This window comes from Sus scrofa, chromosome 12 (assembly GCF_000003025.6).
Source record: "Sus scrofa isolate TJ Tabasco breed Duroc chromosome 12, Sscrofa11.1, whole genome shotgun sequence".
Classification (NCBI taxonomy): Eukaryota; Metazoa; Chordata; class Mammalia; order Artiodactyla; family Suidae; genus Sus; species Sus scrofa.
In genome coordinates this window covers 4,293,134-4,313,121 of record NC_010454.4, presented here as the reverse complement: position 1 = coordinate 4,313,121, position 19,988 = coordinate 4,293,134, and the positions used below count along the sequence as shown (strand labels likewise).

The 19,988-nt window shown below is 62.3% G+C and overlaps 2 protein-coding genes across 3 annotated transcripts in view; both read left to right on the top strand.

Annotated features, from left to right (window-relative positions):
* SEPT9 (septin 9) overlaps nt 1-19,988 on the top strand; it is a 92,756-nt gene that overhangs the window by 34,405 nt on the left and 38,363 nt on the right.
* On the top strand, nt 1,176-19,062 carry LOC106504796 (basic proline-rich protein-like). 2 transcript variants are annotated; one of them, XR_002336965.1, is made up of 2 exons: nt 1,176-1,278; nt 7,860-19,062. XR_002336965.1 is itself a non-coding variant. In XM_021066555.1 (2 exons), exon 1 carries the CDS (start codon nt 5,313-5,315, stop codon nt 6,240-6,242), a length of 930 nt encoding a protein of 309 aa, XP_020922214.1. In that variant the 5' UTR covers nt 5,302-5,312; the 3' UTR covers nt 6,243-7,328; nt 7,860-19,062. The 2 variants fall into 2 exon arrangements, 1 of the variants encoding a protein (XP_020922214.1); XM_021066555.1 differs by lacking the exon at nt 1,176-1,278 and adding an exon at nt 5,302-7,328.

The following is a 19,988-nucleotide window of genomic DNA, read 5'->3' as shown; positions in this document are numbered from 1 at the left end:
CCCGCAAATATCTGAGAGTTCCTGGTCCCGAATCCTCTTATCCTGAGGGTCGGGGTGGCCCCGTGAGAGTGAGAGCCCCCTGCGCTGGGTCAGGTGCGGGCCGTGAAGCCTGGAGCAGGGGGTGCGGTGGGTCTGCCCGCTGCGGTGTAGCCAGATGGCTCTGTCCTGTGTGAGTAGAGGGCCAGTGCGGGTGGGCGCTCGGGGGCACGGGTCCCCAGGAACACATTTCAGGTGACCTCCCACCCCTGGCACGCGGCAGGCCGGGCTGCTGTTTGCTCCTCACGCCCGGTCCCCTGCTGGAAGAGGTGGCATCCACGATCGCACGCGTTGGAGCCCCTGGCTCGCGGGTCGGGCTGTCCCCAGGGCACGTGGGAGTGGGTGGGCTTGCCCAGGAGTGGACATAGGTGGTGATGGAGCAGCCGGGCTCCACTGAGAGTCCCGCTGCAGGGCAGCCTCTCATGGGTCCAGGGCTGGGGCCTGGGCTGGCCCTGCCCTGCTGACGGCGGGGGGTGGGGGGCGGCCCTGCCCGCTTGGGCCTGCTGACCAGCTGGCCTCCGGCACTGCCCACTCTGCCCCACTGAGGTCTCCAGATGCCCTGCCCAAAGCTCTCTCCTTCTCGGGGCTCCCTGAGCTGGCAGACTGCAGGTTCGGTTCTGGGTGGCCTCAGCTCAGCTGGGCCCTGGCCATCATTTGAGATCCATGGTCCTGCCTTCTGGACTGTGCTGTGGGACAGGCCGCGTGGGGCATGTGGACTGAGACGAGGCCCTTGTGGCTGGGGGGTTAGAAGCAGAAAGTTGACCAAGGAGACCACGGCGGGGTCATGGGGAAGGCTGGCTGTCACCTCCGAGGGAGCTAGGGGGTGGCCAGCCCCTCCCTGCCTCTGAGCCCCCCAGTGGCCTAGTTAGTGGGGGAGGTAACACCTGTAGTCGCTGATGTCACTGGTGACCCCAGGGCATGCCTGATTCCTGATGCGACCCCTGTGACTTCTGCCCTACACAGTCCAGCAGCCCAGCCCAGGAGGGGACTCTATTTTCACCCCCAGGATGGCCCCTCCTCCTTAGTTCCGGTCTAACGGGCAGGCCTTCCTGAGGCCCGGGGCTCCCTGCCAGCTCACCTGCTGACTAATGCCCAGCTGGTGCCTGATAGGAAGAGCAGGCTCGGTGAGGACCCAGGGCTCAGGTTACAGAGGCTTGAGACACCTCCTGAAACAGGGCCCTGCAGCCGCCGCCTCCACCATCTGCTTGGATTTCAGGCACCACCGCCCCAAGTCCCTGCGAGGTGAGTTAGGGCTGGGTGCCCCAGGACCTGGGCGCCGTGGTTTTCCGGAGTGGGGCGTGGCTGGGGAGGCTGCGATGGGGGGAGGAGGAGCTAGGCTGGCGGGGGAGGGACAGCCCCACTTCTTCCTGTGGTGGCCGTGGGGGTGGTGGCTGGCCACTCCCGCCTCTTTCTCTTTCGGGAGGGTGGCTGCAGGACGGCCGCGGGGATGAGCTGGTGCAGGGACGGGACCACAAATCCCTGTCCCAGCTCTGCGGGGAGGGGGTGGTTTATTTAGCGGCTCAGCAAGCAGGCTTTCTGTTCAGGAGAGAGGGCCTGGGTCAGCGAGTTGGAAACCGCGGATTTCCTTGATATTTAATTTAGCAGCAAGTTTGCCTCCGCCCAAGTCCTCGCACCTTACCTGTGCTTGTTCCGGGCAGGTGGTTGTGCTCTGCTCTCTGCAGGTGGCAGGGTCCCCTGGCCCGTGGTCTTAGTGCCTGGGCCCCTGGCCCCCATGTTGAACGGACGCTCCACCTGAGCCTTCGAGCCCGGCCAGACCTCAGGCTCTGGGGCGGGTGATACTGTTTGGACCCAGAAGGTCCGAGAACGTTGAGATGTGCAGCCACCCAGATGAGGCTTGGTGGGGCTGAGGCCCCTTCCCGTGGCGTGGCCCGTGGGGCCTTGGGTGGGCCCTCTTGCTGGCCCTTCCTTCCTCCTGCCTGTCCAGACTCCTCTCTTGGTGCCCCTCCCTCGCCCCTGGGCTGACCAGACGCTGCGGGCATCTTCCCTTCCGGAGGGGACTCGGCACTGGGGGAGTCTCCAGTCCAGATCCCTGTGGGGGCACCTGGGGAAATCCTTGTCTCAGGCTGAGTACTTGATGATAACGAGCCCACCAGGGTCAGGCTAGCTTCTGGACACTCATCCCATTTTCCAGGTGAGGACGTCGAGGCACTGGGAGCTCCCGTCAGTTGCCTGAGGCCCCACAGTTGGTGGCAGTTTGTATGTGAACTGTGTGTGTGGCGCTCGCCTGCACTGTGCCCAGGGCTGGGGCCCGGGGCCTGGGCTGCATCCCTGCCCCGGAGCTTAGGCTGGAATGGGGGGGAGCCCAAGGTGCCGTGGAAAGATGAGACGGAAGAAAGGTCCAGTTGGGAAGGAGCGGCCCGGTGTTTCTCCTCTTCTCCCAGCCGCTCAGCTGCCCTGGTGTTTGGAACAAGATGGTGCTGGTCTGGGATGAGTGGGAACAGATTGGAAGTCCTGTTTCTTCCCCATCACAGCTGCCACCAGCCCAGCCCAGCCCAGCTCAGCCCAGCCCAGCCCAGCCCACACAGCCCACCCAGCCCAGCCCCCCCAGCCCAGCCCAGCCCAGCCCAGCCCACACAGCCCACCCAGCCCAGCCCAGCCCAGCCCAGCCCACACAGCCCAGCCCAGCCCAGCTCAGCCCAGCCCAGCCCAGCCCACACAGCCCACCCAGCCCAGCCCTCCCCAGCCCAGCCCAGCCTGTCTGTCTCATCTCCCTCCTCTATTCTGTCTCCCTAGACCAGCTGGGAGGACCAGCAGTTGGGAGAACCTGCAGGAGATGCTCTGGCCGCCGGGCGGGGCTGGGGTCGGGGTGCCTTCTTGGTTGGGAAGGGGCTGAAGTAAGCCCTCCCTGTTTGTGGTCTCCTGGGTGGCAGAGGAAGAGGGGGAGACCCTGGGCCGTGGCCCCTGCCTGCGGGGTTTGCTCCCTGGCCCTGGAGCCGGTCCCCGCGGGCCCCAGAGCCTGCTGTCCTTGTGCAGAGCATCTGCAGGCTCGCCCCAGGCTCTCCATCTCTCTCTGGAGCTTGGAGTGGTTCCTCCATCTGCCCGATTGTGCGGAGCCAGGCGCTGTGATGGGCAGGCGAGGGATGGTTGGACGTGGGCTTCTCTCCCTGGGGGCTTCCTCTCCCTCGGCGCACGAGGGTGCAGGTCGGACGTAGGTGAGCCTTCCTCCCGGGGTTGGCTGGGCTCTTGCTGGCCATTACCTTGGTCAGCCCAGGCCTTGCCTGCACTTGCTGGACGCCAAGGGCCGCCGGACATCAGAGAGAGCCAGGTGGAGAAGAGTCGGGGACATGGCATCTTCACACTTGTCGGCACTGCCTTGGGGCCAGGCAGAGCGGCCAGGACAGTAGTGGCCACCAAGTGGCTTTCTGGAAGGTCAACCCATCAGCACGGTGCTGGGGACGGGGAGGGACACTTCTGTCCCCAGTTCCCCTCGTTTCTGGTCTGGGCCTCGAGAACAGGCCCCCACATTTTGCCTGGACTCCCGAGTTGGGGCAGTTGGAGTGAGAGCAGGGGCCTGGAGGGGCCAGAGGACCTTGGAAGGCTGTCCCCCACCCCCGCAGCCCTTCCTTCCCCAGGACTGCATGGGGCTGGTCCCAGAGAGCCAGGCTCCTGGCTGTGTGGACCACGGGGGAAGCTGATGTACGTGTGGGACGAGACCCCTCGGCAGAGGGCACCCTTAGCATCTCTCAGGCCGAGTTCTACCCTCCGGGGCTGTGTTTCCAGATCACAGCTCCGGCACCTGAGTCTGAATACAGCTTCCTGGGTCTAGACCCAGCCCTTTGGGACCAGGGCCTGTGGAGGAGGCGGGGCGGGGGGCACCTTTGCAAAGAAAGTTACAAACTTTCGGACATAGCTCTCAGCACCCCTCCCCTGCGCCTTCTCGGGCTTCTCCTCTGGGAGCTGGGTCAGGACTCAGCTCCAGGGCGGACCCGGAGGGACCCGTGGCCTCTGAGGTCCTGAGATGGGAAACTGTGCTGATTGCTCGAGAGCCACCGGTGACCCTCACTGCAGCCCACCCCCGAAAACGGGGTTCTCGATGCAGCGTTTGCGACATGTGACTGTGTTGTACAGTCTGCCCAGAGGACTTTAGAGACGTGGCCCCAGGCCGTGTCCTCAGGGGGCGGGGGCAGCTGGCTGGATTGTTGCCTGGCAGCCCCTGTGGTGCCCCCCTGCCCCCGGATCACGGCTCTGTGTGGAGGAACCCTCCCAACACCACGGCCCCCGCAGTGTCACGTTTCCAGGGAGCCAGCTGTCACATTTGGCCTCGCTTCTTTGTTTTTGAACAGGAATGAAAGGAGAGAGTGAGTAAGAAAGCGTAGGGGGCGGGCGGGGGGGGGGGCTGCGAAGGGGAAGGTCAGAGAGAGGGGAGGAAAGATCTGGAAAGTCCAACCATGTGCTTGCAGAGCAGGTGCCAGCTAGGAGGGTGGCGGCCGGGCCCAGGCCCCGCCTGCGACCGGGAGGGGACCGTTGTGCAGGGGACTTGCCCGATGAGCTGGAAGGGAGGCCTGGGAGCCTGCCCTTGGCTCAAGCTCTGCTGCTCTGAGAGCTGCGCAGATTTGCTTCCATTTTAGGGGCGCTGCGGGGAGGCTGTCTTCCCTTCCCGCCTTTATTAATATTTCATTAATCACGGTCAGTGCTTACTGCCGACTTACACGCTCCACTGCTGGCTTGGAAGCAGCTCTCTGCCCTGTGGGACGTTTCTGCACAGCCCTGGGAACAGGTCTGTGGCTCTTTGTGGAGTAGGGACCGGGATGCAGAGAGGCTGAAATACTTGCCCCTGGCCACACAGCTGGAAGTGGCCCATCCAGCTTTGAATTTGAATCCAGGGCTGTTGGACTCCAGAGCCTCAGCTGGTTTGTAATTAGATGCATGGTTTGTGTGCCACGGAGGCTCCTCTGTGTCCTGGCAGCCCCAGGGCCGTGTCCCCACGGGGCCAGGAGAAGTGGGGCTGCAGCCATTGTCTCATTCCGGGCTGGGCGGGCAGCCACCCTGGGGACACAGCCTCATGCCCCCTCCTGGATCTCTGGAGCCCGCAGCTGCGGGTCAAGGGCTCCCGGCTGCAGGCGGGAGCGGGCCCCTCAGCCGCAGACCCTGGGAGTCTGGGCTGCGAAACGCGAGGCTTCCGGAGACCTCTGGCCCGGCTTCCTGTGCAGCTGGGTCCTGCTGCGCGCTGAGTCCCCAGCGGAGCACGACCTTCCACAGCCGGTCCGGCTTCCCAGGCCCGGGTCACGTGGTGCAGGTCAGCGCTGCTCTGGGGGATGGCAGGACGCCAGGGACAGGCCGGGGTGGGCGTGGGGGTGTCACACTTCCTGGGAATGGAGGACACTCACTGGGGACAGCGTGTCCACTTTGCGTGCTGGCCGTCCGCAGGCGGTCAGGCGGCCTCCAGCTGCCCGCGGGCCCACCCACCCGTCCATCCAGCGGCCCAGCCCCCTCCGCATCCAGCCGCGCGGTGCTCAGGGTCCCGAATTTGCTGGGTTAGCCCAGCCCCCGGCCATGTGATCTGGACCGAGCCAGGCCTCATCTGGGAAGGAGGAGGTGTGCCTGAGGGGGGTGTTCCCGCTGAGATGAGAAGTGAAGGGCTCTGTTCACCCAGGCGGGCGTGGCACCGAACGGGAAATCTGGACGGGGGGAGGGGGGACCAAGGGCAGGGGGGAGGGGAGGCTCCAGAGTCGCCTCCTGTGGCCCATCCCTCCCTCCGGGAGCTGCGCCGGGCGCCTCCCACCCTCCCAGCCCAGCCCAGCCATTTCCTCCTGAGTCCACGCCCCAGGCCTCCTGCTCAGGAAACAGCACCCCATCCGCCACCGCTTGTCTTGGGGAGCATCGCCTCGCAAACAGACCCGAATTTGAGTGCTCCTTGCCCTCTGCTCCCCACAAGCTGCCCCTGCAGCCCACCTCCCCCAGGGGCCCACCAGGCCCCGGCCTTCCCCAGAAGCACCCACACTGGTAATGTGTGTGAGGGGCGCCCCCTGGAGGTGTGTGGTGCTGGGCATGGTGACTTTCTGAATGGGAGTCCCTCTCCGGCTGCAGCTTCCCAGGGGGTGCCTCCTGGACCTGGGGGTGCCTCCTACTCCCTGCTTGCGGGTTGCAGCCCCCTGGCCTGGCTGCCCCAGAGGACACAGGTGCGTCCCCACCGAGGGCCGTCCCGAATTCTGTCCTCGCCGCCTCCTTTGGGTCCCTGCTCGTAGGGGATCTCAAGGCTTTGGGCTCTGACCTGTTCACACAGAATGTGAGCTCCATGAGGGTGCGGGACAGTGGCTGTGTCCCCAGGGCCTGGCACCTCCGGTGCCCAGTTCATGCCTGCCGAGCACTGATGGAGCACTAGAGCACAGACCCGTGGATTCCATGCGGCTGGAACAATCCGGGGAGACTTCCTGGAAGCAGTGGCATTTGGTGGGCCTTGGAAAGTGGGGGAGTTTGGTGCGGACAGAGAGCCAAGGGGCATTGTCATAACTCAGCGGACAGCCTTGAGCGCCGACGGCTGCCAAGAAAACGGCTTGCCGGCCAGGGGAGGGCTGTGCCGGCGCCTGCGCAGTTACTGGACGCCTGAGCTGCCCGTGCTCGGTCGGTACAGGGGCTGCGGGATGATTGGATCACGGGGGTGCAGGCAGATCAGGCTCAGAGGGGACCTCAGAAAAGGCCACGGCGTCTCCATGTGGACTGGCTGCTCTGGGCGCAGGGCACCCAGGTAATGTCCGCCCTCCCAGAGGGCCAGGGAGGCCGGGATGTGCATTTCAGTTTTCTGTCATCAGAAAAGGGTGGCCCCGAAGGGGACATGTTTGGGACCGTCTCCTCCTGGAGGGGGAAGGGTTTGAGGATGCCTGGTGTGGAGCAGGAGCCAGGAGCCAGGAGTCAACGGCTGGAGACAGGAGCTGGCCACGGAGGCGCTCGAAGTGTGAAGGGCGGGTGGTAGTGACTGGGAGCTGATGGGACTCAGGTCCAGGGAGTGGAGGGGCCACACAGCTGGTGGGGGCAGACAGGGAAGGGGCTGCTTCTGGTACCTGCTCTGTGCTGCCATTTCAGGGCTTGACTCCAGCATCGGGGGTGGTCTTGGTGTGCGGGCTGCTGGTGGTGCCAGGACCACTTGCCTGTGAGCTAACACGAGTACCCCTTACCCCCCCCCATCCCTCAGTTCTGCAGGGGGAGAGAGACAGGCTCAGACGTCACAGCACCTGCCCAGGGCTGGCTGCGCTGGTGATTGTGCCGCGCAGTGCGGTTGGAGGGTCTGAACGCTGCCGCCGGCCTGCCCTCCTTCCCACTGTGGCTCGTAGCTGGTATGCACCTTGCAGGGGGCCTAGCCCATCGGGGTGGTCCCAGGCCAGCCTTGAGCCGTGAGGGGCACTGCCCGGGCCGGGACCGCTTTCTCAACTGGCACGTAGGTGTACCGTCCCAGGTCAGCCTCCTTTTGTGGCCAAGGAGGAAGGACAGTGGCTTTTTCCTGGAGGCAGGAGCTGGCCCAAGTTAGGCGCTGCCCTCCAGGGCCGCGTGCCCCCAGCCCCGCTCCCCGCCCCCCAGCCTCAGTCTGTCCGGGCGCTGCACCCCGTCTCCCGCTCCGAGCCTCCCTGATCAGTAGGGGGCAGTGGAGGCCTCAAGTCCTTCCAGAGACTGGGCACAGCAGAGTTTCTGCAAATCTGTCCCCGGAGAGTCTCTCCCATCACCCCCACCCACCCCAGCTTCCCTCCCTGCTAACTCCCCCCCCCGGGGGGGTTGTCATGTGGGGCGGGGCTGGAGGGCCCCCACCAGGCTGTGGACAAGGCAGAGCTGTGTTGACACAAACTCCGGTTGAACCTACATCCTCCCTGCAGCCCAGCGGGAAGTGACCTCGTGGCAGACCCACCACGCAGGGTGCGGGACCCAGCTCTGCACGTGGAGAAGAGGGGTCCTGGCCCCGCGGAGCTGCCCGGGGAAGACCCAGCCCGTGCCTGGCGGACAGCTCCATGCCGCCCACTTCACAAGGTGATGCAGTGGGAGGTGACGGGACGGCTGAGAAGCTGAGACGCTTGTCTTCCTGGTTGAAGAACAATTTTATTGTGATTTTTAAAATGATACCTACTTAGGACAACAAATTTTTTACTTAGGAAACTGAAGAAAACGGTCAATAATGATTGCATCCTACAAAAAAAAAAAATGCGTCCTACAGAAATAAGCACTGTTCACATTTTGGTGTTTTCTTCCGAATTTTTTCCTACATTATATAGTTAATGCAAATGATTTTTTTTTTCCCAAATAAAAATGATCTGACAGGAGTTCCATGGGGTTATCTGGGAGGTGGTGTGAGCCAGAGTGTGGCCACCGTGCCAGCCTCCAGCCCTGGGCCCCGGCCCTTCCTGGCAGCACGATCTCGGCCCCGGTGCTCTGTTCTTGTCTGTAAAATGGGCTGAGAGAGACGCCCACGCAGGAGGCTGTGAGAAACAAGCTCGCGCACAGGTGCAAAGGGCCTGGGGCGGGCCTGGCATCCCCCCCACCATCGCCAGCCTGGCAAACGGTGCTTCTTCATGTTCTGTCTCCCCCACCCGCTGTTCCCCTCCTCCATGGTCAGGCTCTCATCCATTTGTTGGTTCATTCGCCGTCGAGGCTTCCTCTGTGCCAGGCCTGGCGTGGAGGACAGAGCCCTGCTCCCTGGCCTCGGAGTAGACTGCGAGGACCTTAGAGACGGGTCCCCTGGGCTGTCCCACGCCCCCTCCTCCAGGAGGACCCTGGTGGGCTAGCGGGGAAGGGGGCTGGCTCTGGAGGGAGCCCGCGCTGTCCCTTCTCGCTGTGCGAGCTGGGGCACGTTGCTTAGACCCTCTGTGCTTTCCGAATCTGTTGAAGAAGGAGCTGCGTAGGGAGGCTCGGAGGAGGGGTCGTGAGGCCTTGGGGGCTGCCTGTGGGGCTCTGGGACCGGGGCCCGCACTTGCGGAGCACCCCCGCCTGAGCTCTGGTCGTCGCTGCCATTCTGAGCCTATTCTTGGACCTCAGGGTACTGACGACCAGAGGTGGGCTGCTGGAAGCCGTCCAGAGGGGGCTCCGCGGCTGCAGGAACGGTTTCTGACTTGGGAGCCACGGCCCAGAGCACCTGTTCTCACGAAGGAGGCTGGCTTCCCTGGAGGCCCCTCTTCCAGAAGCTTCCGTCCTCCTTGGTGAGAGCGGAGAGCCATGGGGGCTGATGGTGGGGGCCGGGGGGGGACGGTTTCTGACTTGGGAGCCACGGCCCAGAGCGCCCTGTTCTCACGAGGGAGGCTGGCCTCCCTGGAGGCCCCTCTTCCAGGAGCTTCCGTCCTCCTTGGTGAGAGCGGAGAGCCATGGGGGCTGGTGGGGGTGGGGTGGGGGCGTCTGGACCACCCTTGGTGGGAGCCTGGTCCTCGCTCTGATGAGCAGGGCTTTCCTCCTTCCCTGCTCCGCCCGCCGTGCTCTCGGCGGCTCTAACAGGAGGCTCTGGCTTTGAGGAACAGAAACCCCAACCCAAAACGGCCTGAGCCCCAAAGGGGATTTACTGTGGTCCAGAATGAGAAGTCTGGAGCCTGGCAGCTCAAGGATGCTCTGGAGGACCCTGGGTTCAGCCATCATCGGGCGTGGCTTTGTTGCCAGCTGGTCCCCGTGGTCCCAGCTTCGCTGACACAGCTGCCCCCGGAGGAAGGGGACCCCTTTCCCGTGGGCTTATGTATAAGCCAGGAATCCTTTCCTCCAAGCCCCTCAGTGCCCGCCCTCGGGCACGGGTCACCCGGCAGCTGTGTCTCCCAGCCCCTGACCCTAGGCTGAGCCCCAGCCTCATGGCTCCTGCCCCGAAGCGCAGGTGTTTCTGGGCATCGCGGGGAGGAGAGTGAACCCCTGAACCAAACGGGGGTTGGCTGGGAAAGGTGGGGCTGGAGGAGGGAGGGGCCGCGAGTCTGCCGGGCCCACCCTCCCTCGGCAGAGGCCCCCTGGCTCAGCCGATGTCCAAGTAGACACGAGCCGACACGGCCGGCCCCCGGCAGAGCGTGCCGGCAGCCACCCCGCGTCCATGAGCCAGGCCGCATCTGCCGTCCAGGCTGAAATGGGGGCCCGCCCGTCTGCCCCGGAAGCAGCAGCTGCAGCCCACGGCACTGGCCGGCTGGCTTTCTGCGGGGAGAGGGTTGGCTCCGGATGGAGCCTGACCTCTGAGGGGAATCCGCTGCTCCAGGGACAGGCTGTGTGATGCTGAGACGCTGGGACAAGTCTATGGGGGGTGGGGGCTGGGCTGCCCCTCTGCACCTCCTTCCCTGCGGGTTGGCTGGGGAGGGCATCCTGCTCCTTCCTGGCCCCCACCCTGCCCTCCCTGGGCCCTTTGTGTGCCTGTGGGCTTCCTTCCCACCCTCTCCCTCCTCCGTGCAGGCCCGTATGGTACCAATTACTGCCTTCCGCCCCCTGCTCAGCCGATGGCGGGAGCTGAGCTCGTGTGCGGCCTCCCCAGCCAGCGGGGTGGGGGTTCCCCAGCACAGAGCCCTCGTCCTCTGGGTATAAAAGCCGGGTCGTGGTGTGTGTGTGTGTGTGTGTGCACGCGCGCGTGTGTGTTTGGTGCAGGAGAAGTACTTAGCTGCAGCCGTTCTCTGTGTGTCTGAGTTTCTTAGGTTCCCACTTGTTTCAGGCCCAGGCCTGGTGTTTGCAGGCCGAGCTCCCCGGGCTGCCTCTCTCCGGCCTGCTTTCTAGAAACACTGCCCTAGGACAGGGCTGTGGCAAGACCGGTTTGGGGTCTTGGCTCCAGCCCCTGTGTGACCTGGCTGGGGGCCCTGAGCTTCACCTGCCCAGGCCACCCTCACCCTGTCCCCTGGGCGGGAGTGTCGCTGGGGGGACGGGCAGAAGAGGACAGCAGACAGTGATGGGGATTGGTGTGGCGGGCAGGGGTGGCCAGCCCCATCGGCCTTCGGGCAGCCCACACTGGCAGCACCTGAAGCATGACCCCCTCGTTCCATCGAGCTCCAGGCCGAGGCTTCCCTGGGTGTCCCCCCACCCCCAGCCCTGCTGTGCTATGAAGCAGAGACTCATTGGGAGGGGGAGTGGAAGGCGTGGGTTTGACGACGCTGTGGTCCAGCCTTCGGCATCCGGGCCTCCTGCAGCCTGGGGCCTGCGGCCTGAGATGCCGGATTCGGGAGGTCGGTGGATCACGGGGAGCCTGGCTGGGCTCCAGCTACGGCCACCGACAGCAGCGGGACAGAGGACAGGGGGCAGAGCACCAGCGACGTGTGCCCTCCATTCTGTGGGGCCTCAGGCTGCCAGGGCCGGACAGAACACCTGATGGCCGTGACGGCAGTGGTGACGTCCGCACCCTGTACCAGGGCTCCCCAGGGAACGTGCACAGTCCCAGGGCTTGTCACCCAGAGTAGGAACCTCGTCGAACCCTCCCGATGGTCCTGTGAAGCCGGTTCACAGATGGAGAGCCCAGGGCACCGACAGCATGGCCCACCCAAGGCCGCAGCTGTTGGGTGTGGCAAGGGAGGGTTCGATTTCAGGAAGCCTGACTCCGAGCCCCTCAACTTCCTGAGGCCTCTGGTTTAGCTCCTTCTTGTCTCTGAGGCCCAGAGAGGGCTGGTGACTCGGCCAGGGTCACATAGCAGGCGAGTGGCAGAGGTGATGAAGCCGCCTCTCCCAGGCCCCGGTGCTACAGCCTCTCCTTGAGCCGGGGCCTGTTTGGAGGCGGAATGGCCCACCCACCCTTGGGGTGGGGGCCGGAGGTGCCCGCCGTCTCTGGTCTGCATGACCCCCTCGCCCACGTTGTTCCAGAAAGCCGTGAATGCCGGATGGGGCGGCTGGGGGGAGGTGGATGCCTTTGCATCTCACAGCTTTCCACAGAGGTGGTCAGGGTGTCGTGTGTGTGCATGTGCGCCCCCAAGAACAGCACTGATTCGCCAGCCGGGCCGCGGGGGTCTGAGCCCCGGCTTTGTGCAGTTGGTGAGAACCTGACCGCCCGGGGCTTCCTGTCTGCGCTGTCTGCCCCAGGCGGGGCACAGGCTGGGAAAGTGTTAATGTGCTGAAAAGCACGTTCACGACAGAGCCCTTGTGCTCTTGGCCTCGGCCGTGTGTGCTGCCACACGTGCGGGCTCAGGGAAGGGCGGCGGCCTCTGCTGTCCATCCTTGGCGGCTGCGCTGGGTGGCCGTGAAGTCCCCCCAGCCCTGCAGGACGTTGACGGGCCTGAAAGAGTTAACGGTGGGTCCCGCGTCCCTGGCTCCTTCTCCAGATTTCCCAGGGAAAGGGCGGGAACCTCGGGCCTCCTCTCAGAGGAAGGGGTGGGCCGGGGGCGCCTCCGGGGGCACCTCCATCCCGCATATTCAGCTCCTCCAACTTCTGCAGACCAGCTGTTCCAGAAGGCGGAGGGAGGGTTTTCAACAGGCAAAGAGGGCGGCATGAATGTGGGATTCATCACTGGGATCTGGCAACGCCAAGGGCCTCCCTTTCTCCCCCGAGATGGGGTGGGGGCAGGGTCCACCCCCAGTCGGAGGCCTGGGGCCGGAGCCAGGGGTGGGGGAGGCAAGGCCAGAGCCCTTCCCTCCCGCCACCCTGGGCCCCGGGGCTCCCCTCCCCCTGAGAACTGCCGTCTGGAATCACTTGCCCGCTCTCCTCTGCACCCCCCCCCGCCCCTGCTGGGGAGGATGGCCTGGGCCCTTGGCCCCTGCCACCTACGGCCTCCTGTTTGGCTGCCCAGGCCTCTCTCCATGGAGGCCGCTTCCCGGCAGCCAGCCCGGGTCCTGGGAGCCGCTGAAGGCGGCCGACGTCCCCTGCAGGGAGGGCTGACTGTCCCGGCCTTGGGAGGGCACTAGGGACAAGGCCAGGGGGCCACCTTGTGGGACACAGCATCAAAACCACCCTGGAGCCTTTCTTGGGGTGGGGGAGGTGCCACTGGGTCCTGGAAGCTTTGGGGCCGGTGAGCTGTTCTCTGTGGGTGCAGGAGGCGGTGTGTCCAGAAATGATTCGTTCAATCCCCTGGCCCCAATCCCTCAGGTTAAGGAGGAGGACATGAGAGGCCCAGAGAGGCCGAGAGGCTTCCCCAAGGCCACACAGCCCAGCCAGACCCAGGACACCCCTTTCTGTGCCAGCCACACGGCCTAGATTTGGGTAACTCGGCCTAACTTAAATTAGGGACTCTGGTTGTTGGGCACGAGCGAGGACCCCTGATGCAGCAGTGGTGACAAGGCGACATCCCTGGGAGAGAAGCGAGGCCTGTGGTTTGAGTCGGGAACTTAGTGCTCCGGTTCCCGGGAGCAGAGCGCTGACCCCTCAGCCCACATCCCCCACCCCACACCCCTAGGACCTCTCTGCGCGAAGCCGAAATGACCTGGGATGGGGGATCCTAAGTTTCGCTCACTGGACATGAGGCTGCATTAATGTGGGGGAAAGGGCTCTCTCCTTGGGGGGGGCTTCCGATGAGGAAGGGGGCCACAGATGGGCCAGCTGCCACCGGCGCTGTAGCCCTGGCCAGTCATCCTTCTGGGGGCGCCAAGTCCCTCCTCGGGAGAGCCCAGGTGAACCCCAGCCTTGTCCTGGGAGAATCACAGGTCGGGAGCCGAGGACGGAGCTTCTGGGGAGGACCTCGGGCTGGCTGGTCCCTTTCAGGTGCATTATCCCATTTTACAGATGCACGCGACTCGGTCCCTCCACCAGTGGTGGAGTCAGGATTTGAACCCAGGCAGGCAGCCTCCTGGGCCTACGGTCCTACCCCGCGTCCCCCTTCAGGACCTGGGTCAGTGGGGTCGGCATCAGTCGTTAGTCATTGTTCGGAGGCCCGTGTCCCAGAAGGCGTGACTGCGTTCGGTCACCAGGCGAAGGGGAAGCACGGTTGCTGATCGGCGGGCCTGAAATTAGGGAGCTTATCCTGGATAATCTCGAAAGCTTATTCTGGCCTCCGAAGTGGGGAGGGAGGCAGGCGAGTCTCCATCCGTGACCGGGTGTGAGAACGCCTCCACGGGCCACTGCCGGCTTTGGGGACGCCGGGAGGGCCGGGGCCGGGGAGCGCCGCGGCTCTGGATGCTGGAATAGGCAGGAAAACAGATTCTCCCCAGAGCCTCCCGAAGCCAAGCCTCTGATGTTAGCTCCGCGAACCCGTGTCGGACTTCTGACTTCCAGAACCGTGAGATGACAGATGTGTGTTGTTTTAAGGTCCTGAGTTTGTGGTAAATTGCTACAGCAGCCTCGGGAAGGAATGCCATTGGGAAGCAGGGATCCTCTGCTGGCGGGATTCCCTTTGTACCCCCACCCTGGAAGATTCTGGACTCCTCTAGAAGCTCCCAGCCCTAGGTTCACAGGAGGCTCCTCCAGGCCGGGCTGGAAAGAAAGCAATTGATTCCCTTTTCCACAAACAAAGGTGAGGGTGAGGGCCGGCGCACCTGCCTCCTTTTTGTGGCTTTTTTTCCCCCTTCAATATAGAATTCTGTAGCTGAAAGGGACTCCGGGGTTCACAGGCTTGATTTGCAGCTGAGGAGACCGAGGCCTAGACAAGTGCGCCTGCATGGCCAGGGCGTGCCTGGTAGTGGTGGAAGGTCAGGAGGTGTGGACTTCAGGGGAGCAAAGTGGATTGTCCGGGTGGGAGTGGAAAGCTGGAGGAGCAGCTGCTGCAGCATCTTCTCAGCACCCTGCCTTGCAGCCCAGGAGCCCCGGAGACCAGAGGACACCCCAGCTTGGGGGCCACGGCCTGAGCTGAGTGGTGTGGAAGTGCCAGTGTCCTGCCTCCTCTGCAGACCAGGGCCCTGCAGGTGCCTCCAGGCTGCCTGGGGCTCCCAGAGGCCTTGGGGTGGGTGGCTTGCAACCCCTACCTTCCCTGACAGCATCCGAGGCCAGTGGCTTGTAAGAGTTCGGCTCCTGCAGCAGTTCCCCAGTGGCCTAGCAGTTAAGGATCTGGCGTTGACAAGGGTTTGATCCCTGGCCCAGGAACTTCTGTAGTTTGTGGCACGGCAATAAAATAAAATAAGATTAAAAAAAATAAAAAGTAGATAAAATAAACTATGCTCCTGTCTGTCGCCGCGAAGCAGTCATTTTCCGAGCCAGTAGGGGCAGGTGAGCAAATCCCTGCCCCCTGAGTGCTGTGATTACCTGACCCGGGCTCTAGAGAAACAGCCCGGATGACACTTGGTGACAGTCTGGCAACCTCCTCACTCTCCCTCTGCAGCTCACAGCTCTCCTGGCGTCCTGCACGTCTTCAGGGTCAGGGATCAAACCTATACCACAGCAGTGACAATGCTGGATCCTTAACCTGCTGAGCCACCAGGGAACTCCTATTCCTTTTTTTTAAAAAAAAATGGGCTTGTAAGAGAGGTTTCCCAGATCTTTTGGCTCCACCATTAAGGGTCATTTTTTGTTTTTTCCTCTCCTTTGGCGATGGTTGCCTGCAGCAGCTTAACATGAGATCAAGTTCCCCGACCTGGGATTGAACGCAGGCCATAGAAGAGAAAGCACCAAATCCTAACCACTAGACCGCCAGGGAACTCCCCCACCATTAAGGTTTTGAAAGCGCAGAGACGTGCACCTCGTTGGTAATCCACACTTTTCATGTCCATCACCAGTTTCTGCCTAGTCTTCTCTGCCCTGACGCCTGGCTGGCTGCTGCTGCCTTCCCCTCCCCCACAAGCCCACGCAAGTACCGAGAGGCAGGGAGCCAGCGCTGCAGAGCGTCTGCTTGGGGGCCAGGCTCAGCGCCCGGCGGTACATACGTCATCTCTTTCCTTCCCATTCTCCTTGAATTCTGGAGAGGGAAGAGCCCCCGCCCCCTTTCGACAGATGAGAAAAATCCCTTCCAAGAGATTCAGAAATGTACCCAGGTCACTCAACTGACAAGCAGGGAGTCAGATTTGAACTCCCATTCTTCTGCCCTCAAAGCCTGAGTTTTCTGGATGAGATGGAACGTTGGCTGGCTTGGCCCGCAGGCCCTGGGTGGTTGGTAAATGGGAGCGCTGGCCCCTGGGCGGGGAGGGTCTGTGGCACGGCGCCCCCCTCCCCGCCAAGAGTAAGCGGCCGGAAGCAATATTCTAGCTGCTTTACAACCTTGAGTTTCCTGAGCTCCCGGTCCTGGGAGGAGTGAAAGGAAGAGAGGAAGGAGCTGGGCTGGGCTGTTTGGGCCCAGTTCCCAATTAAACAAGCCTCTTACTTTCCCATGGGTGGCGGGGTCCTTGCTGGAGGGAGGAGGGTTTCAGGCACCCCCATTGAAAGTGGGTGTGGGGCTGACCCAGCCTCCTCTCAGATGCCCGAAGCAGCCACAGGAGCTCCCGGCCCTCACGCCTCCACCCCAGCGGGCTAAACAAGGCTTCTTGGCTTGGGGTGTTTTCTGCCAGGTCATGAGAACAGGCCCAGAGCTGCCTGCTGCCCTTGGTTAGAAGCTTCCCGCAGTTTGGAAAGCACTTTGACACGGTTTAGTGCAAACCCGTCCTCCCCAAAACCCCGCAGGGGGGGCAGGACGTTGAGCCACCTCCTCACGAGCCGCCAGGGAGCAAGTGGGTCTGTTGCCCTTGGTTGCAGGTGGGTCTCAGGAGGCTCGGGATGGTGACAGCTTGTCTCAGGGCCACCCCACCAGTTAGCCACGGACAGGCTGACGGCTCTGCCTCCCGAGCAGGCAGTCTCAGCGAACTCCTGGGTGTCTCTGTTGAGCCCGAGCGTCGGGCGTCGGCCAGCCTGTTCCCTCCCTCTCACCAGCTGTGACGCGCACCCTGCATCCCAGCTTATCTGTTTGTCTTCCGAGTATCTACCTTAGAGCCTTGCTGCAGGCCTGTGTTTCTCGCAGGAACACATGCGTCGTAGCTCTGGCCTGTGCATTCGCGCTGCTGTCCAGTGTCCAGCCGGCAGGGGTACCGGAACTTTCTAGTCTTCCCGTGATGGACGTTTGTATTGTACTCTGGTTTTTTTGCCTTACGAGCAGTGTCGCCCTGGCCTTCGCTGTGTCCCCTGGTAACTTAGGAATTTGGACTTAAAACATCATGCCGAGACCTGTGGCTGCTCCCGGTGGGTCACCCTCTCTGTGGGACTCCGGCTCGCCGCTCCCGCCCCACCCTAACTGTATCCAGAGCATGGGCTGATGCTGGAATGGTCTGAGGTCTGGCCGAGAGCCAGAGCAGAGAGCTGAGGGGCTGCTAAGTCAAAACCAGTGTTTCCCAAACTCTGCCCTCTGTGGGGTTCCTAATAGGCCTTGGAGAGGCAGAGGGGTTCCGCACTCCAGTAAGTTTGGGAAATAAAGTTGAAGACTTCGAACTTAAAAAAAACCCCTCACATTGTCGAATTTAATACAAAAATATATTGACATGTGTCTGTAAATACACAAAAGGAGGACCGTACAGGGTAGCGGCTGCCAAATCAATTTAACTGCAGACACCTTTGGGGATGGGAGTGTGCTGCAGGGCCGGTTGTCCCGCTTTAATGGACTTTGAGAAACGGGGGTCTCACATGCTGGCTGTGGCTGGAGAAGGTGCCGGGCTGAAGACGTTTGTTTCGGGGGGTAGGTGTTGGGGAGGGGAAACTTTCTCTACCCTCTTAGGTTCAGTCTTGGGGGGTCTGCAAACTAAAGAGCCCCAGTGGCGAGAGAAAAGACAGAGTGAATCACATGCCTAAGGGCGTTCACAGAGAAATGTGACTCAGCGGTGTGTAAGAATTGGGGGCCCAGATGCCTCCTTAGTGTGGGTGGGGGGAGAGTCCCTGACCCTGTTCTAGATGTTCTGCTCTCCTCCCAGGCCCACCCAGGCGGTGGGCTCTGGGGAGACCCTCAATAAAAAGGCCAAGCCTTGGAGTTCCCACTGCGTCTCAGTGGTAATGAACCCGACTGGTATCTATGAGGACGAGGGTTCGATCCCTGGCCTCACTCAGTGGCTTAAGGATCCAGTGTTGCTGTGAGCTGTGGATCTGGCATTGCTATGGCTGTGGAGCAGCTACAGCTCCCAGTGTACCCCTAGCGGGGGAACTTCCATATGCTGCAGGCGTGGCCCTAAAAAGCAAACCAAAAAAAAAGAAGAAGAAAAAAACAAAAATGGCCCAGAGCTCTGCTGTGGGCATGGTTGACCCTCTTACCCCCCACCCCCACCCCGTGTGTCTCTGGGGCACACCCAGCTCTCAGATGTTACCCGAGAGCTCGCCAGATCTCAGGGGCGTGTGTGTGCCCGTCCTTCCTAACCCGTAGTTCTACGCCCAGGCCCCCACTGGAGGCCCCTGAGAAATGTTTAAACATCACCACCTCCTAGATTAGTTCCGTCGGAATCGCTAGGGTGGGGCCCGGGCACCCGAATTTCCTAGAAGCGCCCCTTAGAATGGTAATGGGCCACCAGAATTGAGAACCTCTTTGCAGGAGCCAAGCCAACACCCCCTCTTCTGCGGACCCCCTCCTCGCTCACAGCCCCCCACACTCCGAGTCAGAGCCTTAGTCCTCCCTCAGAGTACCAAAGCTTTTATTGTTTGACCCAAAATTTACCGTCTTAGCTGCTAAGCTTCTGTTTGGGGCATTATTTCAGCAAAGGATGAGGTCGGGAGCTTGGCACCTAATGCCGACCTGGAGCGCCCCCACCTGGCGGCCCTCGCGCCTGACACCCGGAGAGACCTCCCCTGGGCGACACTGCTCATGGGGCCAGACACACGTCAAGGGTCTGGTTGTGTTGTTGCTGGTGCTGAGGATTCTGGGAGGAGGATGGGGGTCAGTGGGCTTGGAAGCGTGCCCAGGGCTACCGCTCAGCTACATAGTGTCCCACGTGCAGAATAACACGAGTTGGCTGCAGATGAGTTAAGATGTCATCAAATACTTTCTGACACATTGTTGATTTAATGAGAGCTTCGCCAGAGGAAAAAGAAATGTGTATTGAAGGTGCCTGCAAGGGGAAGATGCCACCTGACAGTGGGGGCGGGGGGAGTTCTTCTTAGAAAGGAGGAAATGGGGCTTTCCTGCCACCGAGTCCCACAAATATTTATCAGGGCTGCTTCCTAGGCGACCGGGAGGGGGTGAGTAAGTCAGCCAGGCAAGTGCACCAGGTCAGGGTATGAGGCGGGAAGCACAAAATGGGGGTAGTGGTCACATCTGATGGAGGGACATCTGGAGGGCCTCCTGGAGGAAGTGACTTTTTTTTTTTTTTTTTTTTTTTTTTTGCTTTTTAGGGCCACACCTGCAGCATATGGACGTTCCTAGGCTAGGGGTTGAATCGAAGCTGTAACTGCCAGCCTATACCACAACCGCAGTGGCGCAGGATCTGAGCCGCGTCTGCGAGCAAGTTCAGGGATTGCACCTGCATCCATCCTCACGGATACTAGTTGGGTTCGCTACCGCTGAACCACGACGGGAACGCCGCGGCAGTGACTTTTTAACAGGGAGGTTTAGATGGGGTTTGGGAGACTGCGGGGCCTGGATGAAGACCTAGGGTCCTAAGAACACTGAACGCGGTAGAGATGTGCTGGCAGGGAGGCGGTCAGGACCAGAGGCGGCCCTGGGGTCACGGCTAAAGCTGGTTGCCGGGGTGAGGCCAGCCGCTCCATTCCCTGCAGAGACTGAGACGGGGCCTCCGTGTGCTCGGAACCCCTGCCCTGGGGGACGAGGAGACAGAGTGGCTGGGGACGTGCCCTCCTGGGAGGGGTGGTTAACGCAGGTCTCAGGCTGCCCCCGAGGTCACTCCGGCGGGGGGACTGGAGGTTGACCAGGAGAACCTTTCCAGGAGGTCGGTTTTAGCAGTGAAATGGTCCGAAGCCAGACGGCAAAGGTGAAGAAGTGAGTGGGTGCTGGGGAGAGAGAAGCCACAGTGTAGACCAACTGTGAGGAGGTCAGGTTGAATGTTCAGAGAGGAAGTGAGTCTGGGCCAGAGGAAGGGGAGGCAGCCTCGGTTTTGAGCTGAGGGCAGCCGACCGTTCTCTCTGGTTGAGTTGAAAAGAAACCGGAAGAAAGCAAGCTCTCAACCCAGTGTGACAGCAACGAGCACGGCTCTGCTGCTGCAGTCGCTGTGGGGGCAGGGCCCCTCTGTCCCCCTGCATGTTGGGTCTTCACGCGGGGCTTTGGGGG

Coding starts and splice junctions, on each gene's coding strand:
- LOC106504796 (XM_021066555.1), top strand. CDS start 5,313: ATGGCAGGACGCCAGGGACAGGCCGGGGTGGGCGTGGGGGTGTCACAC.